Source organism: Coloeus monedula (genome assembly GCF_965178545.1).
Source record: "Coloeus monedula genome assembly, chromosome: Z".
Taxonomy (NCBI): Eukaryota; Metazoa; Chordata; class Aves; order Passeriformes; family Corvidae; genus Coloeus; species Coloeus monedula.
The window spans coordinates 75,382,642-75,408,051 of NC_138822.1; the positions used below are offsets into that span (position 1 = coordinate 75,382,642).

General features: G+C 51.0%; 2 protein-coding genes across 5 annotated transcripts; one reads left to right on the top strand and one right to left on the bottom strand.

Moving 5' to 3' along the window:
* Window positions 1–362: 362 nt before the first annotated feature.
* On the top strand, window positions 363–19,383 carry RGP1 (RGP1 homolog, RAB6A GEF complex partner 1). 4 transcript variants are annotated; one of them, XM_082301089.1, is made up of 9 exons: window positions 384–497; window positions 1,042–1,181; window positions 12,563–12,699; window positions 13,081–13,164; window positions 16,689–16,838; window positions 16,917–17,063; window positions 17,454–17,581; window positions 17,821–17,998; window positions 18,225–19,383. In XM_082301089.1, the coding sequence occupies exons 2-9, from the start codon at window positions 1,066–1,068 to the stop codon at window positions 18,446–18,448; spliced, it is 1,164 nt and encodes a 387-aa protein (XP_082157215.1). In that variant the 5' UTR covers window positions 384–497; window positions 1,042–1,065; the 3' UTR covers window positions 18,449–19,383. The 4 variants fall into 4 exon arrangements, with proteins under 4 accessions (XP_082157213.1, XP_082157214.1, XP_082157215.1 ...); XM_082301087.1 differs by having other exon boundaries at window positions 363–422; window positions 16,689–17,063; XM_082301088.1 differs by having other exon boundaries at window positions 371–453; window positions 16,689–17,063.
* Window positions 19,384–20,324: 941 nt separating this feature from the next.
* MSMP (microseminoprotein, prostate associated) lies at window positions 20,325–21,774 on the bottom strand (the record flags this gene model as incomplete). The annotated part of the gene is made up of 3 exons (XM_082302129.1): window positions 20,325–20,514; window positions 20,903–21,011; window positions 21,663–21,774. The coding sequence occupies 3 exons, from the start codon at window positions 21,772–21,774 to the stop codon at window positions 20,325–20,327; spliced, it is 411 nt and encodes a 136-aa protein (XP_082158255.1).
* Between the last annotated feature and the right edge of the window lie 3,636 nt (window positions 21,775–25,410).

Consider the following 25,410-nt stretch of genomic DNA (forward strand, 5'->3'; position numbering starts at 1 on the left):
GGCGGAAACACGGACCCGCCCCGCCGCCGGTCCCCGGGGACGCCCGGCCGAGCGTGGCCGAGCGTGGCCGAGCGCGGCCGAGCGCCGCCGAGTAGATTCCGAGAGTAGCCGAGCGCTGAGCGAGCGCTGCTGAGGGGCGTGCGAGAGTAGCCGAGTGCTGCCCGATAGTTGCCGGGAGCTGCCCGTGAGACGACCGAGGGCGCCCGAATCCTGCCCGAGAGTTGACGAGTGTAACCCGAGTGTTGCCGAACGTTCCCGAGTGTTGCCGAGCGCTGCCGAGCGTTGCCCGAGCCTTGCCGAGCGGTGCCGAGCGCTGCCCGAGCCTTGCCGAACTTTGCCCGAGCACTGCCGATCCTCTCTGGGTGGCTGAGGCGAGCCGGGCCTGCTGCGGTGCCGGACGGCGAGCGCGGCCTGTGCGGGTGGTGAGTGGGCCTGAGGCAGGAGTTCCGGAAGGTTTGCGGCCCTGTGTCCCTGATCTCTCGGGTAGAGCTATCCGTGTGCGTGTCTGCGGTAGGGACCGCAGGGTTGGGGGTGTCAGGGCTGTCCTTTCTCACCCTCGCGGTGTGTCTTGATCCCTCTTACCTGTGTAGACTTGGGGGGAGGATGTATGTGCTTGTAAGGACAGGGCCGTGCGTGTTTCCCCCCCACACCTCCTGTGTATGTCTGTGTCTGTGTCCCCATTCCCCCTCAGTTACATGGCTCAGCACTCTTACCGTGTCTCCGTAACAGCATAAGGGGGAATGGCTTTAAACTGAAAGGTACTACGTTTAGATTAAATATTAAGAAGAAATTCTTTACTGTGAGGGTGGTGAGGCACTGGCGGAGGTTGCCCAGAGACGTTTTGGTTGCTTCATCCCTGGAAATGTTCAGTGCCAGGCTGGATAGGGCCCTGAGCAATCTTGTCTGGTGGGAGGTGCCCCTGCCCATGGCAGGGGAATTGGAACAGGATGATCTTTAAGGACTCTTTCACCCCAAACCGTTCAGTGATTCCTTGAATCCATGATTCTATGATAACGTGCCCACTGTTGGCTTTTTTGACAGGTGTGCAGCAGGACTGTCCAAGCCATGATTGAAGTGTTGGCCAAGCTGGGCCGTGGGCCCGTGTTCCTGGCAGGGGAGGTGCTGGAGTGTGTGATCACCTTCACCAACCCATTATCGGCCTCATCGACCTCCGCCAGCAGGTACAGGCCCTGTGCCAGTCCATGCCCAGAGCTTCCAAATGTTGGAGCTGCCTGGGTCCCTCCAGAGGGAACGGCCCTCCCTCTTTCCCTTCTCCCTCTGGAGCAGTAGTCATGGCTACATTGTGGGGCAATGGTGCCAGCTCAGCACCCTGTGACTTCCCTACTTGAGGCACTCCCTTAAGAAAGCCTTGCACCATCTCAATTTTGGGGGCAAAGCTGAGGTAATTATGCTGATTTTCTGCCCCCAAGAAGTAGAGAAGGAAAGAAGTATGCAGTTAAGAGATTCTCTGTGCCTCAGGTGAGCCCTCAATGACAGTGACTGGCAGAAAATGAAGCCCAACTGGCTGTCAAAGTGGGATATCTGGTCACACCAGGGTGACAGTCCCACAGAGCAACATCCAGGCAACGTCATTATTTCCTGCATTTGTGGAAGGAGCTCTCTTCTGTCCAGCAGCGCTGGATAGATCAATGTGATCCCTGCCTCCAGAGATGGCAGACAAAGGGGCGAGTAGTGCCAGAGGTCTGAAAGGGACACCTGTGGCCACATTTTCTGTGGCCCAGCCTTTGAGCACTGCATCTCCCTTTATCCGTGTTGAGGAAATGTCAGAAGATGGGAGCTTCCCATATTGGCTCACAGCGGGTGACTTCATGTCACAAGCAATCACCCAAAGCCTTCATGTTGAGTGTGTGGCCTTGTCTGATTCTTTAGGGAGTGGAGAGTGCTTTCTCATCTTGAGTCCTTCCTGGGAAGTGTCTGTTTCCAGCTCTGTCAGGTTCAGCATGTTTTCATCACCAGTACGATACTCACATGTGATTGTTTTGGTGGGCCCACTCGCAGTACCTGCAGTCTCAGCAGCAGAGGGCTTCTGTATTTATTGCCTTTCTTAACTTTCCATCTTTTCTTCCTGTTTCTTCTTCCCTGCTCAGTTCAGGTTTCAAATTCAGCTGTGGCATAAGCATCCAGCTTCCCAAAGTTTTGTCCTGTGTGATGACAAAAGCTGTTTTGCCTGCTTCTGAAACATGTGGGACTTCAAGGGTACCAGATGGAATGGTTTGAGGGGGTTGCAATGCATTTATGAGGCCTTCATTTGGGAACTTCAAGAGTCTTGTGGTCTGCAGAAGACGGCCTCTTGGAAAAGTTCTTAAAATAATAAGAAAAACCCCAGGTGATCAATCTGATGAGACCTGGCTAAGTCATACGAGTGGCAGCAGCAAATAGATTGGTGGTTTGGAAAATGAAGCCCTGGGTTGCGTAAAGGCAGGAGCCAGATCAAAGCACAGTGACTGCAACAGGCAGTCAGAAAAAATAGACCTGTCAGAGACTGGAAGGTTTTGGGACTGACAGGTGGAGGGGACAGAGAGGCGGCATATTGAACACAGGAACCGAATTGAAAGAAAGGCAGGGAATTAATTTGGTGGTGGAGTATGAGAAAGAAATCTCTTCTAGTTGGAGGCTGCATGGAGCGTGTCCTGTGTAGGCTACAGGAGCTGTGGGGGAAGGTGAGACTGGAGGGAAGTGACCTCAGCACCAGTGCAGGATCCTCCACTGCTGAACAAGCACCAGCTGAACAAGCCAGCTCTGCTGGCAGGAAGCGACATGCAAATTTTGTTTGGACATCTGGTTAGAAAAAATGAAAACAATCCAGTGACATATTGTAGAGCAATACTGAAAAAGAAAGAAAAATAAATACTCAAAATATGGTATTTAAAGGTACTGTAATCACTCTAAGCTTATATAAAATTAGTAAACATTGCCTCAAGCAAGACCAGTTCTCTGTTTCCAAACAGCAGACACCTTACAACAAAAAAACATATGGCAGCCCTGATGGAAAAGCTGTGCTGGTATTTTTGAAAATGCAGAATTACAGCTGTAGGGCTCGAAGCAACTGGGTATAGTAACTGAGGTTTATTTGGGTAAGGGCAGCCAGCACATACAAAAGATCTAATAGTGCATCATTAGTCAGCTGGTGCAAATGCAGCACGCCTTTTTCTGTGGTTCATCTAGACCTGTAGAAGAAAGGTTCACGAAGGATGTCTGGACTTCAGGAGGCTCTCTTGAAAGCTGTTTATTGCATAGGCAAAGTAACAGCAGCTCAGGGAGTAGGTATCCAGAGCCAGCCCTACAGCTGTCAGCTAGAGCTTGTAGGCATACCTGAAGCCACTTTCTGTTCAAGTTACAAAGCATTATATACTTCGCCGAGTATCTTAATACATAACAACCAATAAGCACCATACACAATACCTTTACATTTGCCTATAGCCTATCATAGCTACTACCATCACCATATTATAGTCATTATTATCCAATGACAAGAGTAAGTATGTTACAATTTAAGCTTACAATGGAAAATTCTCAGACCTCTCTTCTTCTTGCTGCAAACATTTCTTGTTTGCCTGCAATAGCTCTCTTTTTGATAAAAACATATTTTCTATTTACTTATGCTCTTCTTGAGACTTACTTACTTGGTGAAAAACATGTCTTTGTTTGTGGTCACATACCTTTGTCCTAATCATAAAAATCTCCTTCCAACTCATCTCCAGCCTTTGCCTTCTCAGTTATTCAGTGACCAGTGTTTCGCAAAACATCTTTTATTCTATATCAAAACTTGCTTTCATTTCTATCTCATCCTCAGTTTCTACATTCAGAGATCTTTCTGCCAAGCCTACATATCTGTGAAATTTTCTTGCCAAACTTTCATCCTCTCCAATGTCTCCCCCTTTCTGTTGAACTATTAAAATATTAGAAATTGTCTTATTCATTATTTTCTGCACACATTGAAATACAGAGGGTACTACTACTATAGCCACAATTATCACTACCAAAATAATTAAGCCTATTTTACGAAGTTCCTTCAGCCAGGGTGTAAAGCTCCAACCATCAAACAAACTGTCTAGCCAAGATGGTTCAGCTGTTGTAATTTGGTTAGCTAAATCTCTTAAGTTTTGCAGCTGCTTATGAGTAGAAGCAGAATGATCAGATAGGTTCATACAACACAATCCTTCAAAATCTTAACGGCCATGCCCATGTACTTGTAAAAGATAGTCAAGTGCAGCTCTGTTTTGTGAAGTGGCATGTTTGACAGCCTCTTCATCTGTCAGCAAGTCACTGATCATAGAAGAAGTGTCATTTATTTCTTTACTGAGCCAGCATCCTAATTTGTTTAGTTGATTCAATGCAATTGAAGAACTTAGCTGAGGCAAAAAAATGCTTGTAACAATTGATTCTCCAGAGTTTCCCATAAACTGGGTGATAAGGAGTGATGTTTAGGTGAGGGCCATTTTTTCCTACAAAATGAAATACATAACAAGTGTTCATAGTTAAAGAGCTTAAAATTTCTAATTCTTGAAGGTCAGATTTATCAACTTTGAAATTATCAATATAAGTTTGGTGTCTCGGGCTGGGATTTGAGAAATGTGATGATCATCATATGGCCAATATTTATCAAAAGTAACATTACCAAAACCTTCTGGGAAAGGCACTCCAACTAAACAAGTTGAGAAAGGCTTGTCAGGGCTTGTGTTGGATAAACAGATGGTGTCGGAGCCTACGGACTTTGCTAAAGCAACCCAAACATTTGTCTTTGGTTGATTTACAGGTAAAGCTTCACTGCAAAAACAAAAAAGGGTAAAAGCAACATGCATCTGCACAAATAATACTAAAACTCCATTCTTTTCTTGAGCCGTTTCTGGCAGACGATCTTCTCTCAGTGGTTCTGCATAGTTCACATTTGGGTGCCGCTTCTCGGCTGCCACTCGCGGGGTCCCTGGCTGAAGGGGAACTGTCAATGGGCTTTGATGCGTGGTACGGCTTCATGTTCTTTGCTGGAATCCACTTGATTCCTTCACCTGTGGAGAGACATGCAAACACTTTTCCCCATGTTATAAGATCGTATGGTCTTTCTATTTTTCCTGATTCTAAATTCTTTATTAAAACTGGGGGGTGTTCTTCCAATTTTGCTTTTTTGTTGTTCAAGAAATGTCTGTAAATGGGGTGTCAGGCTGTTCTGCAGAGCTGTTCAAGAAATTATAAACATATAAGGCTTTATTCAACCTTCTTTGAGATGTAGCCTGGGCTTCTCCCTCTTTCTGTTGATCTAAAATGCATTTTAAAGTTTGATGTGTTCTTTCTAGGGTACTTTTTAGCAGTTTAAAATACAGTGAGCAAATGCCACTATCTCTTACAGCCCTTCTCAGTTCTTTAATTTCATGAGTGGGGATGGGAGCCCATGTTTTAGGACTGCTAGGCTGTTGGCTAGCTATCACAGGCTTAAGCTAATAGACTAAGACTTTCATCTTTACAGATTTGGTGTCTTATTTCATGCCAGTCTGTTAATTGAGAATAATCTGAACATTTTGGAGGATTTTTTGATTCAGAAAGTAGTGCTGACAAACTCTTGTCTAAGCCATTGGCAGTGGCTCCTGTCATGAAAAAGCACACAACCAAAACTGATCGCCCAGTGAAAGATGATGATGATGCAGGGGAAGGAACCTCAAAACCACCAACTGACTCAGGTACAGAAACCATTACTGACTCCATGTCCATAAAGGACCTTCACAGCTTAAGAAAGGACTACACCCAACGGTCTGATGAATCCATAATAAGTTGGATGGTCCGTATTTGGGATGTTGCAGGTGATGATGTGATGCTGGACGGTGCTGAAGTGAGGCATTTGGTATCCCTCTCATGTGATCCAGTGATTGACCAAGTGATGACTGGGGCGGCTGACTCTGCCAGTCTCTGGAGACGGGTTTTGACAGGCGTGATTGAAAGATATATATGTGCGGAGATGATCTCTACATGCAGCAAACCCAGTGGAAGACCATAGAACAAGGGATCCGGCATGTGGGAGAACTAGGAGTGGTAGAGATTGTCTTCACAGACGACCCAGGATTGAGGAGTCCAGACCAGGTCAGAGTTAATCCATTCATGTGGCAAAAACTTGTACGACTTGGGCCACAAGAATACGCTTCTGCTTTAGCAATAATGAAACCGAACTACGCTGCGAATGAGACCGTGTGGGATATGGCAGTGAAGCTCCGAGCATATGCAGATTCCGTGCATGGCTAACGCAGTAGTTGTGCTCGATGCACGAGCTCTGGCGTGCCCCAGGTCAGAGACAGCCCAGCTGCGTTACTTCTGTGCATCGCAGAAGCGACTTTGGCATCAGGAAAAGAGCTGCTGGCTGAGCTGGCTAGCTGGCTTCTTTGCAGAAGGAAACACGGCAGGAGCCGATTGTATTGGCTCACATTAGCTCGGAGACAAAGGAAGAGAGAGGCTGTTCTGGTCTGGCTTCTAACAGGTTTATTGTGAGAAGTTTCGCAACCCGAACAAGCTCGGAAGGGATGGAATGCAATGGGACCCCTCCCCCAGGCTTGTCCTCAGTTTTACAGGGAATTTGAAAACCTCGGGGAAAGGGGAAAACAACCAATGAGTTACAAGCCAGGGGGAGGATACAATTTAACAAGAACCACTGGGGGAAACTGAGAGGTGGGAGTTATAACAAAGAACCAGTGAACAACCCAGTAACCGAGAATTTTCCCAAACCGGGGGAGGCGGCTTGTACCCGGGGGGGGGGTGGGGGGGGTGGGTGCAGCTTAGGCTTCTGAGCCGCCCCATGACCCACCCTCTGAGTCTGCCTCTTTGGGAAACTTGATCCAGGGGATGGGCTGGGATTGATTGGCATCACGCTGCCCCAGCCCCGCAGTGGGATGGGTCACACCAACACATGGCCCAACACATGCAGCTGTGAGTCGAAGCTGTGGAAACATGTGTGCAGAAAATGGAAGATAAGATGGAGAAGAGTCTCCAGGAGATTAAAGAGTGCCTTCTCCAAATCTCAGCGGTACAGATCAGAGATTCTGATACCAAACGTGGACATTGCCAAGAAAGTACATCCCACCAAGTGAGCTGTGGGATTTCCTGTGTGACAGTGGGGAAAACATGAGGAAGTGGGGTGGACAATCTACTTCTGCTTTGGCAGCACGAGTACGTGAATTGAAGGAGTGCAAGGTAGAACTTTTGGTAGAACTTCTCAGAAAGGAAGTTCTACCAAAAAGGAAGTAGCTCCAGTTGCCTGTAGCCAAACTGCCGGAAATGATGGAAAAGACAATGGCAAGTTCTATTCCCATGAAGGAACCTCTAAGATGCAGGCCCAGGGAAAGAAGGATAAGCAGGCATAGAGGGGCCCTGACTCTAGCCAGGTAGAGGTCAGGGAAAACCATGTTTTTTGGACTGTATGGATTCGTTGGCCTCGTACATCAGAAACACAAAAATATGATGCCTTGGTTGACACTGGTGCGCAGTGTACAATAATCCCATCGCAGCATGTGGGGGTAGAATCTGTTTCTATTGCTGGTGTAACAAGTGGATCACAAGATTTGACCTTGGTGGAAGCTGAGGTGAGCCTGACCAGAAATGAGTGGAAGAAACATCTCATTGTGACTGGTCCAGAGGCCCCGTGCATTTTGGGCATAGACTTCCTCCAAAGCGGGTATTTCAGAGATCCAAAGGGACTCAAGTGGGCTTTTGGAATAGCTGCTGTGGAGACAGAGGGCATTAAGCAATTGAATACTTCGCCTGGACTATCAGAGAACCCATCTGCAGTAGGCCTTCTGAAGGTGGAAGAACAAAGAGTACCAATTACCACCTCTACAGTGCATCGCCAACAGTACCGGACAACTCGAGATGCTGTGATTCCCATCCACAAGATGATCCATGAGCTGGAGAGCCAAGGGGTGGTCAGCAAGACCCACTCACCCTTCAATAGTCCCATTTGGCCTGTGCGCAAATCTGAAGGGGAATGGAGATTGACTGTGGACTATCGTGCCTTGAATGAAGTGAATCCACCATTGAGTGCTGCTGTGCCAGACATGTTGGAGCTCCAGTACGAGCTGGAGTCCAAAGCAGCAAAGTGGTACGCCACTATTGACATTGCCAATGCATTTTTCTCCATTCCTTTGGTAGCAGAGTGCAGGCCTCAGTTTGCCTTCACCTGGAGGGGCGTGCAGTACACCTGGAACTGACTGCCCCAGGGGTGGAAGCACAGTCCCACCATCTGCCATGGACTGATCCAGGCTGCACTAGAAAAGGGTGAGGCTCCAGAACGTTTGCAGTACATTGATGACATCATTGTGTGGGGGAACACTGCAACAGAAGTGTTTGAGAAAGGAGAGAGAATAATCCAAATTCTCCTGGAAGCTGGTTTTGCCATCAAGAAGAACAAAGTCAAGGGACCTGCTCAAGAGATCCAGTTCCTGGGAGTGAAATGGCAAGATGGACGGCGTCAGATTCCCACTGAGGTCGTCCATAAGATCACAGCAATGTCTCCCCCAACCAACAAGAGGGAAACACAAGCTTTCCTAGGTGCCATAGGCTTTTGGAGGATGCATATTCCTGAGTACAGCCAGATTGTGAGTCCTTTTTACCTGGTTACCCGCAAGAAGAACGATTTCCATTGGGGCCCTGAACAGCAACAAGCTTTTGCCCAGATCAAGCAGGAAATCACTCATGCTGTAGCCCTTGGCCCAGTCAGGATGGGACCAGAAGTGAAGAATGTGCTCTACTCTGCAGCTGGGAACAATGGTCTGTCCTGGAGCCTCTGGCAGAAGGTGCCTGGTGAGACTCGGGGCCGACCACTTGGATTCTGGAGTTGAAGCTACAGAGGGTAGCCAACTACACCCCAACAGAGAAGGAAATCTTGGCAGCCTATGAAGGAATCCAAGCCGCCTCAGAGTTAATTGGCACTGAAGCACAACTCCTCCTGGAACCCCGACTACCGGTGCTGGGGTGGATGTAAGGTTCCCTCTACCCACCATGCCACCGACGCTACTTGGAGCAAATGGATTGCTCTTATCACACAGCGCGCCTGTATTGGGAAACTGAAGTGCCCTGGGATTTTGGAAATAACACAAACTGGCCTGAAGGTGAAAGCTTTGGTCTCACTGATGAAGAACAAGAACCAGTGACATGCGCTGAAGAGGCTCCACCATAAAACCAACTGCCAGCAGAAGACGCACACTTCGCTCTTTTCACCGACGGTTCTTGTCGCATTGTAGGGATGAAACGAAAGTGGAAAGCAGCCGTATGGAGCCCCACACGACAGGCTGCAGAAGCTACTGAAGGAGAAGGTGGATCAAGCCAACTCGCTGAACTCAAAGCTGTTGAACTAGCCCTGGACATTGCTGAAAGAGAGAAGTGGCCAAAGCTCTACCTCTACACTGATTCATGGATGGTAGCCAGTGCTCTATGGGGATGGCTGGAAAAGTGGGAAAAAGCTAATGGCAGCGTAGGGGAAAACCAATCTGGGCTGCTGAAGCGTGGAAAGACATTGCTGCCCGAGTAAGAAAGCTAGTTGTGAGAGTCCCCCATGCCCATGTCCCCAAGGGTAGGACTAATGAAGAACACCAAAACAACAAGCAGGTAGATCAGGCTGCAAAGATAGAAGTGTCACAGGTAGACTTGGACTGGAAACACAAGGGAGAGTTGTTCCTAGCTCGATGGACCCATGATGCCTCAGGCCATCAGGGCAGAGATGCCACCTATAAGTGGGCACAAGATCAAGGGGTGGATCTAACCATGGACAGTATCTCCCAGGTTATCCATGATGGTGAGACATGTGCTGCGATCAAGCAGGCCAAGCGGGTGAAGCCTCTGTGGTACGGTGGGCGATGGTCCAAATACAAGTATGGGGAGGCCTGGCAGGTTGATTACATCACACTGCCTCAAACCCGCCAAGGCAAGCACTACGTGCTCACAATGGTAGAAGCCACCACTGGATGGCTGGAGACCTATCCTGTGCCTCATGCTACTGCCCGGAACACCATCCTGGGCCTGGAAAAGCAAGTCCTTTGGAGGCATGGCACCCCTGAGAGAATCGAGTCTGACAATGGGACTCATTTTAAGAATAGCCTTATTAACACCTGGGCTAGAGAACATGGCATTGACTGGGTGTACCATATCCCTTACCATGCACCAGCTGCAGGCAAAGTGGAATGGTGCAATGGATTGTTGAAAACCACCCTGAAGGCACTAGGTGGGGGAACTTTCAAAAATTGGGAGCAGCATCTGGCAAAGGCCACCTGGTTAGTTAACACCTGAGGCTCCACCAATAGACCTGGTCCAGCCCAGTCTGAACCCCTGCATACAGCAGATGGAGATAAGGTCCCAGTAGTGCATGTCAGAGGTTTGTTAGGAAAGCCTGTGTGGATAAATTCTGCCTCGAGTACAGACCAACCCATCTGTGGGGTTGTCTTTGCTCAGGGACCTGGTTGCACATGGTGGGTAATGCAGAAAGACAGAACAACACCTTGTGTACCACAGGGAGATCTGATTGTTGGGTGAAAACCACCTGTAATGTGGAATGCCTGTATACCACTGCTTGCTGAGTGTCACTGTCACTGTTCCTATATACCTGTGTATATGTATATATGTGTATATATATATGTATTGATGTGTGTGTGTAGAGTTAGAATATATTAGTTTGGGCACTGAACCAATGATATGGGATAAGGGGTGGAATGTCTTGGGGTGTCTTTATGATGCGTATCCCATATTGCTGCCCTATGCCCAGAAATTAATTCTTGTGCCTTTCTATGCCTTTAAACTGAGCCTGAGAGGAGGAAGGAAAAACCGAGCAAAACTTTTTCAAAGCAGTTTGCAGCTTGTTCAAGGTCACACAGAGATAGCGACTTTTTTTTTTCCAGCCAGGTTTCAGCCAGTTTTTCAGTTTCTTTTTCTCCGGAGAGAGACTGAGAGTTGAACTTTTTTTTCCTTCCCTGGAATTTTCGGATTTTTTCCCTTTTTCTGTGGACTGCTTCAATATCAGAACACATCAGGAGGACTTCCCACCGAGCACAGAGGGCCTGGCCCTGACCAAGCCCCCAGCTCCGAGGAGACCAAAGGGAGGACTCTAACACTTTCCCAGTTTTTTTTCTTCACAGCAAAAGATTTTATTATTTAGCATTACTTACCTTTTCCTGGGTGTTTGTTAAATAAATAGTTTTTATCTCTTTCACTTTCCTTTGAGGAGAATTTATTTTTCCTGAACCTGGTGGGGGAGGGATGGTTGTGCCTTCTCTCAGAGGATATATCTCTAAACTTGATCAAACTGGAACAATGTGTCACATGGAGGGACACCTGTGTGCCACAAAAAATCCCTCTGCCACCTGAAGCTCTGGTGTTAGTGCTTACTAATCAGATCATGATGTTAGAAAACACCAGAGGAACTATTTAGTGGCTAAACTAGAGACCTGTATTGAAATAGAGGAGTGATTTGGAAATTGAAAGGTGTTAGTAGTACCATGGGAAATGCCCTGTGGAATGGTTGAGGTCACAGCAGAGTCCAAAACATGAGACTGTTTTTTGTGCTGGATGTGTGGCCCTACATTAATTCCTGTGGCTGTACAGAGAAGGGTCAAAATGACACCTCTGCCTCCCCTATTGCCGTCAGCAAACCCCTTGCATAAGGAGAAGTAAATAGGTCCTAATGAAAGACCCAGAAGTGTCTTCTTTGGTCTGGCACAAACAGCAGCTGATGTTCTTGATGGGGATGATGCTCTGGGGGCAGAGGAAGCATGTCTGTGCCTACCTGTCCTGAGGAGTGTTGAGCTTGGGGCGTCCATGCTGTGGGCAGGGGCAGCTGAACCCAGGTTGCAGGAATTTGTTGGTTTAGAATTTGCCCACTTCCCTAGTGGTTGTGTTGTTACCAGAGTGCTGTTCTGTGTGTCACCACTGGCTTGGGATTTAGGTTGTCATGGCTGAGATTCCTTTGCCAGGGCCCACATGCAGCAGCTCGAGGTGTTCTCTCACGAGTGCAGTGAGTGGCCATTCCCAAGCTGTGGATGATGAGAAAGATGAAGAAATGAGTAAGGCTTTGGACTGGATCTTGTTGCTTGATCTCAGCATGTTTGCTGAAAGATCCCTGTGAAGTTTTGCACAGGCCTCCTTGTCCCCATGGAATGGGACAGGGGCTGCTGACCTCCGCTGCCTGTTGTCTTCTGCCGTGAGTGTACAGCAGGTTTCTTGGGGCAGATGTGTTTTCTCGTGCCATGTCAGTGCTGTGCCTATGCTGTCGTGGCTCAGGCTGCAGTTACTGATGCTTAAAAAGAGTCCTTGGGCCACAGAGCCAGGCCTTGGGTGAAGCTGCTGTCAGCAGCTGGGGTGGAAGTGGCTTTGAGTCAGCACCCCAGTGTGAGCTTAGTCCCAAGGCTTGTTTGGAGGGGGACTGTTGAGAGTGGCTTCAGTGACAGTGAAGCAAGGCCTTCTTTCTTCCAGACAGGCAGTCCTGCATAGAGCTGAGCACACAGAGTTGCTCTTCTCCCAATTCCTGCCTTCTGTAATTCAGGTTTGAAGCACAGATATGAGTGTTGCTCTTTGCTTTCAGTGAGATGCTGGCATGGGCCAGCGCCCAGATCCACTGCCAGTTTCATGCCAGCGAGAACCGGGTGGCACTCCCTCCCTCTGATGGCAGCAAGCACGATGTGCAGGCAGAGAATGAGACCGTCTTTGTCCCCAACAGAGGTGAGTGCCACTCCTGCCTGTCACCTGGGTAGGGACAGTGAGAGCACAGTGGGCAGGAGTCAAGCAGACAATAATGTGTATGTCTTGATGGCAGCATGCATAGAAGTGAGTGGGAAGTCTGTGTTGCTTTCCTTTTGTCATTCCCTGGTGATGGATGTTGTGGGACCTTGTTAATACTGAAATCACAGTTACGCTAGCTTGGATTGAAACACAACAGTTATTTGTCCAGCTGCAGTGGCAACGTCTCATGATATGACCAGGGCAAGAGATGTTTCCTCCTTGACTCTCTTCTCCCTGTTGCTCCCCATGAGGATGAAGCTTGACTGGCCTAGGCACAGCCTGAGGCTGAGCAGCATTCATGTGTTTCTTATTCTCTTTCAGGAGAGCGGGGTCAGTGTATCCTGTCCACCCCACCAAAGATTCTCTTCTGTGACTTGCGACTGGATCCTGGGGAGTCAAAGTCCTGTGAGTTCTGTCTTGTCTTCCCCTGCTCACAGAGCTTGTCTCTGGGGAGCTCTGCTTTCAAAACTGGCTTTACAGACCTGAGTGCTGCAAGTGTGAGACGCTGGTGCTCGGGAAAAGTGAGGTGCTTTGGTTGGAGCATGAGTGCTGAGGAGCTGCTGCATCATCCAGAGTCTGTTCTCTGCTCCGTTAGGGCTGTGTACTGCAACATGTCCCTCAGTCCTGCCCCTGGCCTGTGGGCTTTGCTACCAATCCACGGTGTAGCTGCAAGGCATAAAACTTCTGAAATACCTGGTTGCAGCAGAAGGAATGGCTACACATACCTGCATTTCCTTGCCTTTATTTCTTCAGCCACACGAGAGTATTTTTGGAATTTAGACTGGTGTCCTCCAGAGGTTTGTGCATCCTCTTCAGGTTGTGGCTGTCATGGAGATAACAGTCTTCTGGATGTTTTAGTTTTCCTGCTGTGAAAGTAAGCACTCCTCATCTTCTCTGCTCAAAGCTCTCCATGTCTGAGTAGATAGCCATGGAAACAGCTGAGTATGCGCTGTTGTCTCTTGGTTGGTGGCTGTGTGACCCAGCCTGTTCAGGTTATGTCAGATCTCCTTTGCATTCCAGTGGCCTGTGATCTAGCAGCAGGGATGTTAGGCCTTGCAGGCTGTGCACAAAGAGCTCTGTTAGGTTGTCCCAGGGATCTGCTGGGAATGGTTGATGGAGACTGCTTATGCTGTAGAGCACAGGGTCTGGAGACACAATGCCTATGCTGGGGTGGGCTCTGCTGGATCACTGAGCTCTCCAGAGCTGAGAGCAGAGCTGCAAGTGAGACCAAGCAGCCGTGGGGTTGTGACATGCTGGTTTTGAAGCTGGTATTTCCTGCCTTTCTGGCCTTGGAGGGGCCTTACTGGAGGGAAAGGTGGACCTGGTGAAACCAGGCTGGCTTGGCTTGGTGGTTAGTGGAGTGGGGCAGTGCCATCTGGGGGCTGTGCCCCTAAACTGCAGAGCCTGTTGTCTGAAGACGTTTGGTTATTAGTTTATTGTTCTACAGCAGCATGCTGGGGAAAGGAGCTGGCCATGCCAGCAAGAAGGAGGAGGAGGCAGAAATCTCAGCTGGCCTGAGGCTCACCTGGATTCTCCTGTGTTCCTTGCTGCTTGCAGGTTGAGAGCTGGAGCATCCATTCCCTGGGAGCAGAGGGAAGTCCCTTTTCCTGGCACATCTTGGCCAGGCTGAGCAGTTTCTGGGATAGCAGATCAGTGACGACAGCCCATGTTCCAGGTGGCTGGGATGGATTGAGGGATTGACTGTGTAGTGCTGGCTTAACAGGCAGAAGCTGTTCAGCCCCCAGCTAAGCTAGGATTTGTCTGTTTTTCCCAATGAAGTTGTGTGGTGTGTGTGTGTCCTCTCTGCCTCTGGGTGGCACTGGCACTAGCAGCCTGCATCTGCCTGGTGCTTGGATGCAGTTCCTCAGGAAGGACACAGACTCTTCTATTCTTTGAGGTTCCTTGGCTGTACATTACAGCCTTTTCCCTTGGCTGCGTGATGCACCTGTCTGTTTCATGCATCACATGTGATGTGGCTGCATGTGGCACTGGTTTTTTAGCACTGAAATCCCTGTATCACAGCCCTGGTCTTTCACTGCCAGGCTGCTCACACCGATCACATCAGCCTGTGGTGCTGCTGCTCTCACACAAGACTGCAGCTGGCACACTTGCGGATCATTCCTGGGGTCTCCTGCCAGCTCTGTGGAGGGAGAGTTGAGGCTGTGTGGGTGTGTATCTTAATTCTTCATTTCCTGTTTTTCAGAAGTTTAGAGTTTTGCTACGCAGTTTGGGAAGGGGAAAAAAAACTAATCCAGAAACCCCAAGAAATCTTAATTCTGCTTCAGCAGTATGCTGTGTTATTAAACTGCAGCCAGAGCTGGCACATACAGTTGAGGTTGTGTTAGACTGTCTCTTGATAGAAGGACTTGTTTTCATTTGCTGACCAACTTATTCCCCAATACCTTACTCTTGTTATGGTGCCTATATGTTGAAGTTGACTCGTCTCCCAGCCCTTTGACACATGACCCAGGCTGAGCTCTTAAATTTGTCATAATGAAACATTTTCTCAAGTCCTCAAATAATTTCTGTGGCTGTTTTTGTAATACCTTGGTAGATCACAGAGAGGGGAGGAAATGGAAGCAGCCTGGACACAGGCCAGAAGCCCAGCCAGAGGGCACAGTGGGTGGGTAAGGAATGCATGTGTAGCACCAGGAATGTGTTTCCTTCTGGGATATGCAGGGAAGCTGGGACTTCCTGAGTCTTGGCATTCCTGTGCCAGGTAGCAGACTGCCCATCCTCCTCTGACAGCGGTGGTCTCTGCTCAGGTTATCTTCACTGGGCATGAAGGTCTTTGTGAGCATTTTTGTTAAGTTTGGTATGGGGGTTACAGAAGTCTGCTTCTTTCCTTGGAAATATCTGATTTTCCTCCCTGTCAGGATAGTTCTCTGCTTTATCTGCACCCTGGTCCAGAAAGAGAGGCTTGTTTTAAGGTGTGACATCCTGTGGACACTACACACTAGCACAGGCTTTTTTCTTCCTTCCAGTCCTGTTATTTTAAATCCAGGAGTTATATTTAAAATAGAACCCTAACTTTTAATCTAAGCCTCAACTTTCAGTATGTGCCAGACATGGGGAAGGATCTGTGGTTTCAGAGCAGGATGCTGCCCTTCCTCTGTCAGGGCGTATCTGCTTTACGGTGGGCAAGCCAGAGAGGTGGAGACTTTCCACAGTTCGCTGTTTGTGTCTTTCTTGTTATACAGCATGTGGTTTGGGAAAGCTGCAGAAGTGTTCACACTGCGTCAAGAGGCATTGGGGTTTGTGTGGTGGCCAAGGGGCTCTAGGAGGGCTGAATGTGGTGTAAGACAGGCCCTGGTATCTCAGAGCCCTCAGAGGCTATGTGGTCTAAGTCATCAGCCTGTCACAGGGGACACACCACAGGTTGTTGTGAAGATCTCAGAATTGTTTCTCAATCTTTTAGATGCAGTCCTTCAAAGAAAAACACAGGAAGAAACTAACTTGTTGCTGAGTTTGAGGGTTTGTGTAAAGCAAATACCAAAAGAGGCGTGAGGTACTGATCAACATGCGCATGGGGCAGGGCCTGCAGAAGGCTGCGCTTTGAGAGCGGTGGACAAAGGAGTGCACAGAGGCAAAATTGGGTTGAACTCGTGATGAGTAAGTTTAGCTCTCGTGTGTTTGTGTTCCTGGATTTTACATCTTTCACATTCTTTGGAGACAGAGTTTGTGTGTGTGGTTGTATGTGCTGGAAGCAATATTTGGATGATGGTGCATGTGATGTGAGGAGCAGTGTGCCTGGTGCAGGGGAGCTGAGTTGTGCTTGGCCTCTGGAGGAAAGAGGAGACAGCAGAAAGCACTAGGCACTGTCCCTAACTCAGCGCTGCTGTTCCTAACTTGGTGCAGGGAGCCTGTGCACCACAGCTGCAGGAGCTTCCTTTTGGCCTCAGAAAGCAAATTTTGTGCACCCCTTGCAGATTCATACTGTGAGACGCTGCCTGTTGATGGCCCCCCCTCTTTCCGGGGCCAGTCCGTGAAGTACGTGTACAAGCTGACCATCGGCTGCCAGCGCGTCAACTCCCCCATCAAGCTCCTGCGCGTGCCCTTCCGTGTCCTCGTGCTGCACGGTAAGGCCACGCGCTGCCCTCCCTGCACACGCAGGCAGGCTGCACCCTGCCCTGCTGATACTCTTGCCTTCTTCCCAGGGCTCAAGGATTACCAGTTCCCACAGGATGAGGCTGTTGCACCCTCAAACCCCTTCCTGGAGGAGGAGGAGGGCTTGAAGAAAGACTCTCGCCTGGCGGACCTAGCGACAGAACTGCTCATGGTGGCCACCTCCCGACGCAGCCTGCGTAGGTCATATTCCCTGCTCAAACCTGCTGTCCTTCCTAAGAAGCTGGGCGTGGAGAACATCTCGGGGCCAGCTGCAAAAAGCCTTTTGCTGACAAAGCAAAGTTCCAACTGTGGCTGTGGAGCAGCTCTGTCAGGGCCTGCTTGGCTCAGGGCCTCCTAGCCAGTCTCAGGTTGTTCCTACTTCAGCCAGAGAGACCCTGTGCCCAGCATATCACAGCCAGTGTGGGGTTTGCTCTTGCCCACTGCAGACATTTCCCAAAGGGAATACCACTCTAGGGACGGTCCTTCACACCCAAGCAGGAGGGATGTGGTCATGTCATTAACCCGGAGCACTGCACAGTGCAGAGCCTTGTCCTGCCGCAACCCTTACTCCTCTTCTTGCTCCGCAGACCTGTACAACATCAGCAACACTCGTGGGAAGGTGGGGACATTCTGCATCTTTAAGACTGTGTATAAGATTGGAGAGGATGTCATTGGGACCTTCAACTTCTCAGAAGGAGACATCCCATGTCTGCAGGTCATTATTGTCTCTGGGATCATGGGGGAGAGGCAGGGTTTTAGGGTGAAGAAGAGGGAGAAGGGGCTGGGGTGGCACTGGGCTGTGAGGGTTTCTAGTGGGACCCAGCTGGGGTCTCCTTGGGAGTGTGAGGTGGACAATGGCCCAGTCCTGAGCTTGTTTGGGAAATGGAGCCCCCAGGCTTTGCACGTGGTGTGTATGAGGTTGTGAGAGCAAGTACCTTGCCAATCGCCCTGCAGTTCTCGGTGAGCCTGCAGACGGAGGAGAGCATTCAGGAGGAGTTCCAGCGCCGGCGGGGGCAGCCTGTCTCCTTCACCGTGCACGCCCGCCATCAGGAGTCCTGCCTGCACACAGCGCAGAGCAGCTTCAGCCTGCCCATCCCGCTCAGCTCGACCCCAGGATTCACCACCAACATCGGTTAGTACTCACCAGGGAAGGGACCCATCCCTGCTTGTCTCTGCAGGAGGACTGTGATGTCCCCAGCCCTGCATATCCCATGCTCAGCAGAGATGTGTTCCTTGGGAGGGAGCTGGCCTGTGTCAGTGGGGTCATTTGCTGTCCCCTTGCCAGGACAGACAGTGCTGAGACAGCTGCTGTCCATGGCCCTTGTGGTGTTATCTGCTGACCACCCTCTTGCCCACAGTGTCCCTGAAGTGGAGGCTGCACTTTGAATTTGTGACCTCTGGGGAGTCGGCGGGAACTTGCTTGGTTCGTGGGAGCCAGTCAGAGGCTGTCACCTGGACTGGGGTGGAGCAGATGGAAGTGGACACCTTCAGCTGGGACTTGCCCATCAAAGTTCTTCCCACCAACCCCATCCTGGCTTCCTATGTATCTCAGTTCTCCAGCACTAACTCCATCACCATCTGAAGTAGGGAGAGGTTGTTGGCCTGCAGAGCTGCAAGCATGTGCCACCGGTCGGAATGGCAGGCAGGACTGTCACCAGTATGCTGTGGTGCATGCATCCCAGTGTCCCCTTGGATTCATCTGTGATGCCCGGGCAAGTCTGTCCTGTCTGTGGGTGGAAGAACACTGCTTCGGAATGGCAGGCAGGACTGTCACCAGTATGCTGTGGTGCATGCATCCCAGTGTCCCCTTGGATTCATCTGTGATGCCCGGGCAAGTCTGTCCTGTCTGTGGGTGGAAGAACACTGCTTGATGCAGTGTCTTGTGCTGCAGCCCCCAGCTGGAGCTGGGCCCGTCCTGCCTGGGTGAAGGTGCAAGTCTCAGCACTCAGCAAAAAGAAATCTGCCTTCCCAGAGAACCACTGATGTGCCTTTATCCCATGTGGGGCTTCCAAGAAGGAAAGACCCAACCCAGGGAGGGGGGAGGGGAACTCTTCCAGTGAAGCTTCATACCACCCATGGGTGACGGCTGTGCCCCTACAGAGACCCTGCAAGCAGAGGTCTGGCATCCAGGTGAAGCACAGTGGCCGCCTGGGCTGGGTGGGAGCCTGCTCTCCTGCGCTGGCACATGTCCTGCCTCTTGGAGAGCTGTCCCACACACATAGTGCAGTGCCTCAGCCACCCCCACCTGGAGGAGGCAGGTCCTGGCTGGCCTGCCCTGTGCTGCTGGCTTGTGCTGGTGACTTGGATGGAAGCCCTTGCTGTGTCAGTACGATCGTGATGATTCAGAACTGAGCAGCACTGAGCCCCTGGGCTGTTGTCTGCCTGGGCTCCTAGGTGTGAAGGCATCCTGCTGGTCTTTGGATCCTTGGGCGGCTGTAGGGAATGCATGCTGTGCATCCAAGAGATGCATGGAGATCTCCCTGCTCAACAGCCAGCTCCCCTGGATTTTTACTAAGCCTCCCCAACGAGCTTTCCTGTTTGCATGGAAATGTAGTAAACATCCGAATGTGCAAAACTAGGCCTTCCCAAGAGTCTTATTTGTACATTGTTCCCGGGGTGGACACATCCCACCTTCCACAGCAGTCACAGGCTGGAGACTTCCTCTTTGTTCAGTATCTTTATTGCAAGAACAGAAACGTCTACACAAGGCTCTCTGCACAACACAGGCATAGCACCAGCTGGGGCAGCTGCCAGGGCGGTTGCCTCCACCCTGGCACTTGAATTGCTTCTGCTTCCTGAACCCTCCTCACCCTGCTCCCTTGCTAGTGGGGATGGGGGTCTTTCCCTGGGGACATCCTGTTCTGCCACCCAACCTGGGCTGGCTCTGTTGCAGTGTTGCCCAGGGCTGGCCTACAGTGCCAGGGACCACAGGAGCTTTAGGAGCAGGGGCATTAGTGGTTCCAGAGGTGGGTTGTGCCTGCCCCTCATGCTCTGGGAGCAGAGAAAGGGCTGGAGGGGGTGTGGGGATCCTGCACCAGGGGGCCATGGTGACTCCAGTGAGCTCCCCATGGCTGCCATGCAGAGGAGTAGAGGTCTGGCAGGGAGTAGGGAGGTGCTTTGCTTGGGGCTGGATATGGGAATGCAGGACTGCCATGTAGCAGGCTGATTTAGTCTTGTAGCCCTTTTTTTAGTCACCAGAGGTTTTCTGCCCACCTGGGAGGAGATCCTGTAGAATCTGCATTTCCACGGTGTGCAGAACTTCTCACAGGGAGGGTGCCCTGGTTCAGGAAGCTGAAGGCAGAAGCAAAGCTTGGTACCATGGTGTGTGGATAGTGGTTTCCCTCGAAGGTGCCGGCGGTGATTCCTCTACAGGGTGGGTGGGGCAGGTCTGGAGCATGCAGGCGGAGTGCTCTGGAAGGGGAGGATGGCGCCGAGGGGCACGGGGCACTGCTGAGCCTCTATCTGCTCAGCCCTGCACCCAGCACCTTGTTCACCAGCGGCTCGGGGGTGCCGGCTGAGCCCCACTCGTGCTCCACACTCTTCACACACGGCAGGCTGGGGTTGGCCTTCTGCACTACCGAGATCTGGCAGGTCTGTGAGTCATAGTGGGCCTCACACCAGTCAGGGAAGTCGATGGGGTGCTGGGTGCTGTGGGAGAGGACACGGTGCCGTCAGTCTCCCCAGTTTGTGCCAGGAAGCTGCTGACTTGGGCTGGATGGCTTCCTGCTGCCAGCCCCCTGCACAGGATGTCTCCCAGACCAGCTCAGGCAGGCTGAGACACAGCCCCTGGTGCATCTGGGCATCTTGCTGTGCCAAGACACCCTTTCCAACCACATTGCTTCCCCAGCTCACCCCACCACCCTCAATGCCCTGGTGAGGTCCTGCCCACCTCTGCCTCTTGCTCCGCAGGGCCTAGTGCCCCACAGCCCTTCCAGGGCTCTGATACCTGCTGCATTTGCAGCCACCAGACATCCCCTGCTGCAGGTGCAAGTGGGAATTGATAGCCCACCCCAGCACCCCTTGACCCCTCACTCACGTCTCACAGCAGCCCACACCAATGGGGTGCAGGCAGGTGCAGAGCAGGCAGTTGGTGCTCAGCCACGATTCCCCAAGGGAGAACTGCTTCCCTTCATACTCACAGGGAGCTGCAAAGGAAATAGTGGTGATGAGAACACATGGGCCTGTGCTGAGGGCAAGTGGAAGCATCCTTGACACCCCTGTGCCCTGAAAGAGGGGACAAGAGGTGTCATCATGACCTCCCACCCACCTTATGGTATGGAAGATATATGGTGGTCTGTCCACCGTCCTCCTGCAGGTATGGAATGCCCTGTCATCTGCCATGGGTGATGTACCCATCCATCCTCTCCTAGCCATGCCTTGTGGCTCTCCCCACTACCCAGTGGGTCTAGAGCAAGAGGCAAGTGGCTCTTGCTTCCCTGGAGAGGGCAAGTCCAGCACCCCTTGGAGTCTGGGCATTTCTGCAGCCCTGGGAGGAGGCAGTAGAGGGCTGACGAGCTGCCCTCCTCCCTTTGCTGCTAGTCCTGCACACTCGGCCCCAGGCAGGCTCCTGCCAGGAGCCTTTGTGGCCCAGAAAGCTGTTTGTCAGCCAGGGCCCTGGGGAGTTGTTCTGTGGTTTATAGACTGCTCCTTCCACTCACCACTGGCCCATGATCCCATGCCTGAGCTCAGCACAGTCCCTTCCACACTTTGCAGGCATAGGGCAGAGCCCTGCCATGCTGGGAAAGCTGAGGCCTCCTCTTCCCATCGGCCTCTTCCCATCTCACCTCCCCGCTTACCTTTAGCCTGGAAGTAGCATTTGGCCTGGGAGCCTGGCAGCTGGAGGAAGAGGGAAAGAAGCAGGCAAAGCCTGCCCCAAGCACACCCCATCTTCTGTGCTTGCATGGCCATGGTTGATGTTGAACTGGACTTGTTCGCTTTGCTTCTCTATTGCCTTTGCTCTCTTTCTCTTTCTCTCTGCCTTTTTAATGCTCTTCCCCTGATCCCAACAAGAGATATTTATAAAGTTCAGCTTTACGACCCTGGCCACCAGCTGTGCCCCACTGGAAAAGTTGTAAAACTCATTTCCTGATTTGAAAGGCATGAAAACAAGAGGTAGGATCAAGATTTTTAACAAGCTGTGAAAAGCTGATTCATGCCCTCCAGAAATTTCTCCAGTTGGAAGCCCCTGTGGGTGCAAGGCTCCACAGTGAGGGGAGATCCAAAGGTCCCCAGCAGCGTTGCCCTCAGCGGCGTGGTGAGCACGTAAGCAGCAAGCACGGGAGACCCTGGCTCCTAACCAGGAGAGCTCCAGGCTCCCCTCTGGTCATGCTGAGCCATCACTGCTCCTTCACAGCAAGCCAAGGTTTTGGGAGCATCCCATCTCACAGTGACCAGAGCAGCGCAAGCACTCTGCTAACAAGCAGTGTGGGATGCAAGTGACACCATCCTCATTTGGGGATGGAGGTGCTTGCACCCAGCTCCTGGGGACCACATCATGGCACTTCCACCCCAGCCTGGGCTGCAGCCGTGCCAGGTTCATGGCCATGCATAGGCTGGGGGGAACAGCATGTTTGGAATCATAGAATCATAGAATCTGCTGAGTTGGAAGGGGCCCATTAGGATCACCAGGTCCAGCTCCTGGCCCTGTGCAGGACACCCCAAGAATCCCAGCATGTGCCTGAGAGCACTTACTGAGCTCTGACAGATTTGGTGCTGTGCCCAGAGCAGACAGTATGGCAACTGCCACTGATGCAGTACAAGAGAGAGACCCAGGGCTCATCTGAGCAGTGGCCAGGAAAGGGGGCTGTACCTGTGCACCTGGTGCACCCATGAGGTACTGGAGCTGAGCATCCTCTTTTAGAGCTGGAGACCAGCCCCAGCAAAAGCAGGAAACAGGAGGGATAAAATCAGGAGGTGAAAGTGCTTTTGGGCAACAAGTGACCTGAGAGGTAAACACATTTGGCTGGAAGGAAGGACCTGTGGGAAGATGCCACACCACCCAGGGATGTGCCCATGGACCTCACAGACCCTCACCCAGAGGGGTTGCCTCTGTGTAGAAGTGATAAGGCTGGTATCAGCTGGCAAAGTGAGGGGATGTGCAAGAGGGAGGAGGTCAGAGCACTGGGAGCCACATGGCCCTGGAGTGCTACAGGCAAAGGGCTGACTTGCCAAAAGAAATTCTCAGCTCTTGTCAGAGGTGCTGCCAGCAGCAGGAAACAGGGCTCTGGGGATGGTCCAGCCAGGGTCTCGGCCAGTGCAGGGCCGTGCTGCCAGTGAGGCAGCATCGGTAGCAGTGGCATATGTGGGTCATCTGCCCCTGCATTAAGCTCCCTGCTTTCTGAGAGTTTGGAATAAATTTACACCTTGACACGTGAGGCTTAATATCCCTTCCAGAATTTGTATTGGCATTCACTATTATAGCTGGGTATTTTTCTTTTCCCTGTAAGTGCCCAATCCCTAATTGAATCCTGCTAAATTTTGGCCTGAGCATTTTCCTGTGGCAGTCTAATTAAGCACAGAGTGAGAAAAAAACTGCTTCCTTTTATCCGCTTTGGATTCACCACCTTTGGATCTGAAGGCACAGTCCCTTCCCTTTAGTGCTCTGGGCCCCTTCGCCATCCCATTGCATCCCTGTCCGGCAACTTGTGCTCTCACTGCTGAGGGAGAAGCCCTGGTTTTGCATCCCTTCTTCCCCTTAGAGAATTACCCCAGCCCTCTTGTAGTGCCACAGACGGTGCTGTGTCCCTCGGTGGGGTGGCTGGATGGCAGCAAGTGTGGGATCTGTTGGGAAAGGCTGATAATAAATCAGAGAAATGCTCGGCACCCCCTGCTGACCATGGGGCCATGAGCTGGGATGGTGGAGTGTATCAGTGACAAATGGAACTTGCCCTTTGGTGCAGAGTTGTTACTATATAAGGAGGATAAAAGTTTTCGTCGCCAGAACAGTTAATTAATATTCCTATTGTGTGTTTGGAAAAAGAAGTCTGGCGCACTAGTAACTGCAATGAAATAATCCATCATTGTTTCATGAACAAGAACAGCAAATGTTAAAAAAAGAAATGGTGGGTTTCACTCGGAGGGCCACAGGATTTGGACAGGCTTCCAGAAGAGTGCTCAAATCCTGGGGCGACAGCATCTCTCAGCTGTGTGGAAGGGCATTGCCCTGCTCTGTCAGGAACATGGAGCGGCATACTCAGGATTTCTGTAGCCATTGCAGTTTATTAAATAGAGGGTTAAAGCTACGAGACCGTTCATGGCCATTGGGTTTTTCATCACAGCTCTTTGCTGGGAAAATGCAGAGAAAAAGAGGAAGGAGAGTCAGGACACCTCTTGGCACATTGCAGAGGGATCTGGGCAGTGGAGCACTGTCCACACTGTGGCTCTGCATTAGGGAAGGGGCTGCTGGTCCCCCATAGCCTGGTGATCCTGCTATTCCACCTCCTGACCTCTTTCCTTCCCCCAGTTTTGCATTCCTGGGCACCTGCCTGGTCCCAGCACACACATGCCCATGGGTGATCCAGAGCATTTTGGTCCAGGCTGTACAGGAGGGGGCTTGTAATTTGGAAGCAGTGCCTGGAACTGGGCTTGGTGTTTCAGAGCTTCTGCTTGGGTTCTTGAGGGTGTTGTGGCAGGAGAAGCTGACACCCTCCCCTGCTGTGCCATCCTGGAGGAGGTTTTGCCACAGAGACTGAAAGAAGGCAACTACTTTTGGTCTCACATCTTGGGGAACAACTGAGACCCAGGCAAGTACTGCAGAAAGGATAAAGGGGCTGGAAGAAGAGCCCCTCTGGAAGTTCAGTCACTCTGATTTGCCAGCCAGAGCCCAACAGCAGGGACCACTGCCTGTCTACATGTGCCAGTGAGGAGCAGTCACCAACTCTGAGTATTCCAGGATTCCACAGAAGGTCATATCCATGTCTCAGCATCCCCCCAGCAGGACCCAGCTCTCCTGCCTGGCCTGGCTCTCAGACTGTAGCTGTGCCTGAGAAAAGCTGGGTGATGCACCCCACCAAGGGCACAGTGCTGCTGACCTCCTCTCCCAGCAATCCCGCTGCAGAGCAGCAGAATGCCCAGTGCCGGGGATGGGACCCCATGGATGCGAAGGGATGAGCACCCAAGACAGTGGGTGCTGCGATGAGGTGACAACAGCCCACCTCAGCACTGAAGGAGGCTCAGGGGGGAATAAATGATGCTGGACAAGTTGCCATCAGCAGAATCCAGGAGGGTTATAAAACCTCAATCTCCTGAGCCTTCAGCTGGGGCTGCAGCTGCAGAGCAGGAAGCGAACAGGATCCCGGCTGGCATTGTGAAAGCAAACACCATAAATCCAAGGAAGTGCTGTGATTGCTGTTTTAGGCACTGGGGAGCTTGGCTCCTGCTCCCCAAAGGCATTTTATTTTCTCTCTAAACAAACAAAAAAAAAAAGCCAACCAAAAAACAAAACCCCAAAAAACAAACAAAAAAAAAACCAAAAAAGAAAACAAAAAAAAACCACCAAAAAAACCCACAACCCCAATTTATCACTGGACCAAACTGCCTGGGTGC

Coding starts and splice junctions, on each gene's coding strand:
- RGP1 (XM_082301087.1), top strand. CDS start 1,066: ATGATTGAAGTGTTGGCCAAGCTGGGCCGTGGGCCCGTGTTCCTGGCA. Junction 12,700..13,080: donor CGTCTTTGTCCCCAACAGAG/GTGAGTGCCACT, acceptor ATTCTCTTTCAG/GAGAGCGGGGTCAGTGTATC. Junction 13,165..16,688: donor TCCTGGGGAGTCAAAGTCCT/GTGAGTTCTGTC, acceptor CACCCCTTGCAG/ATTCATACTGTGAGACGCTG.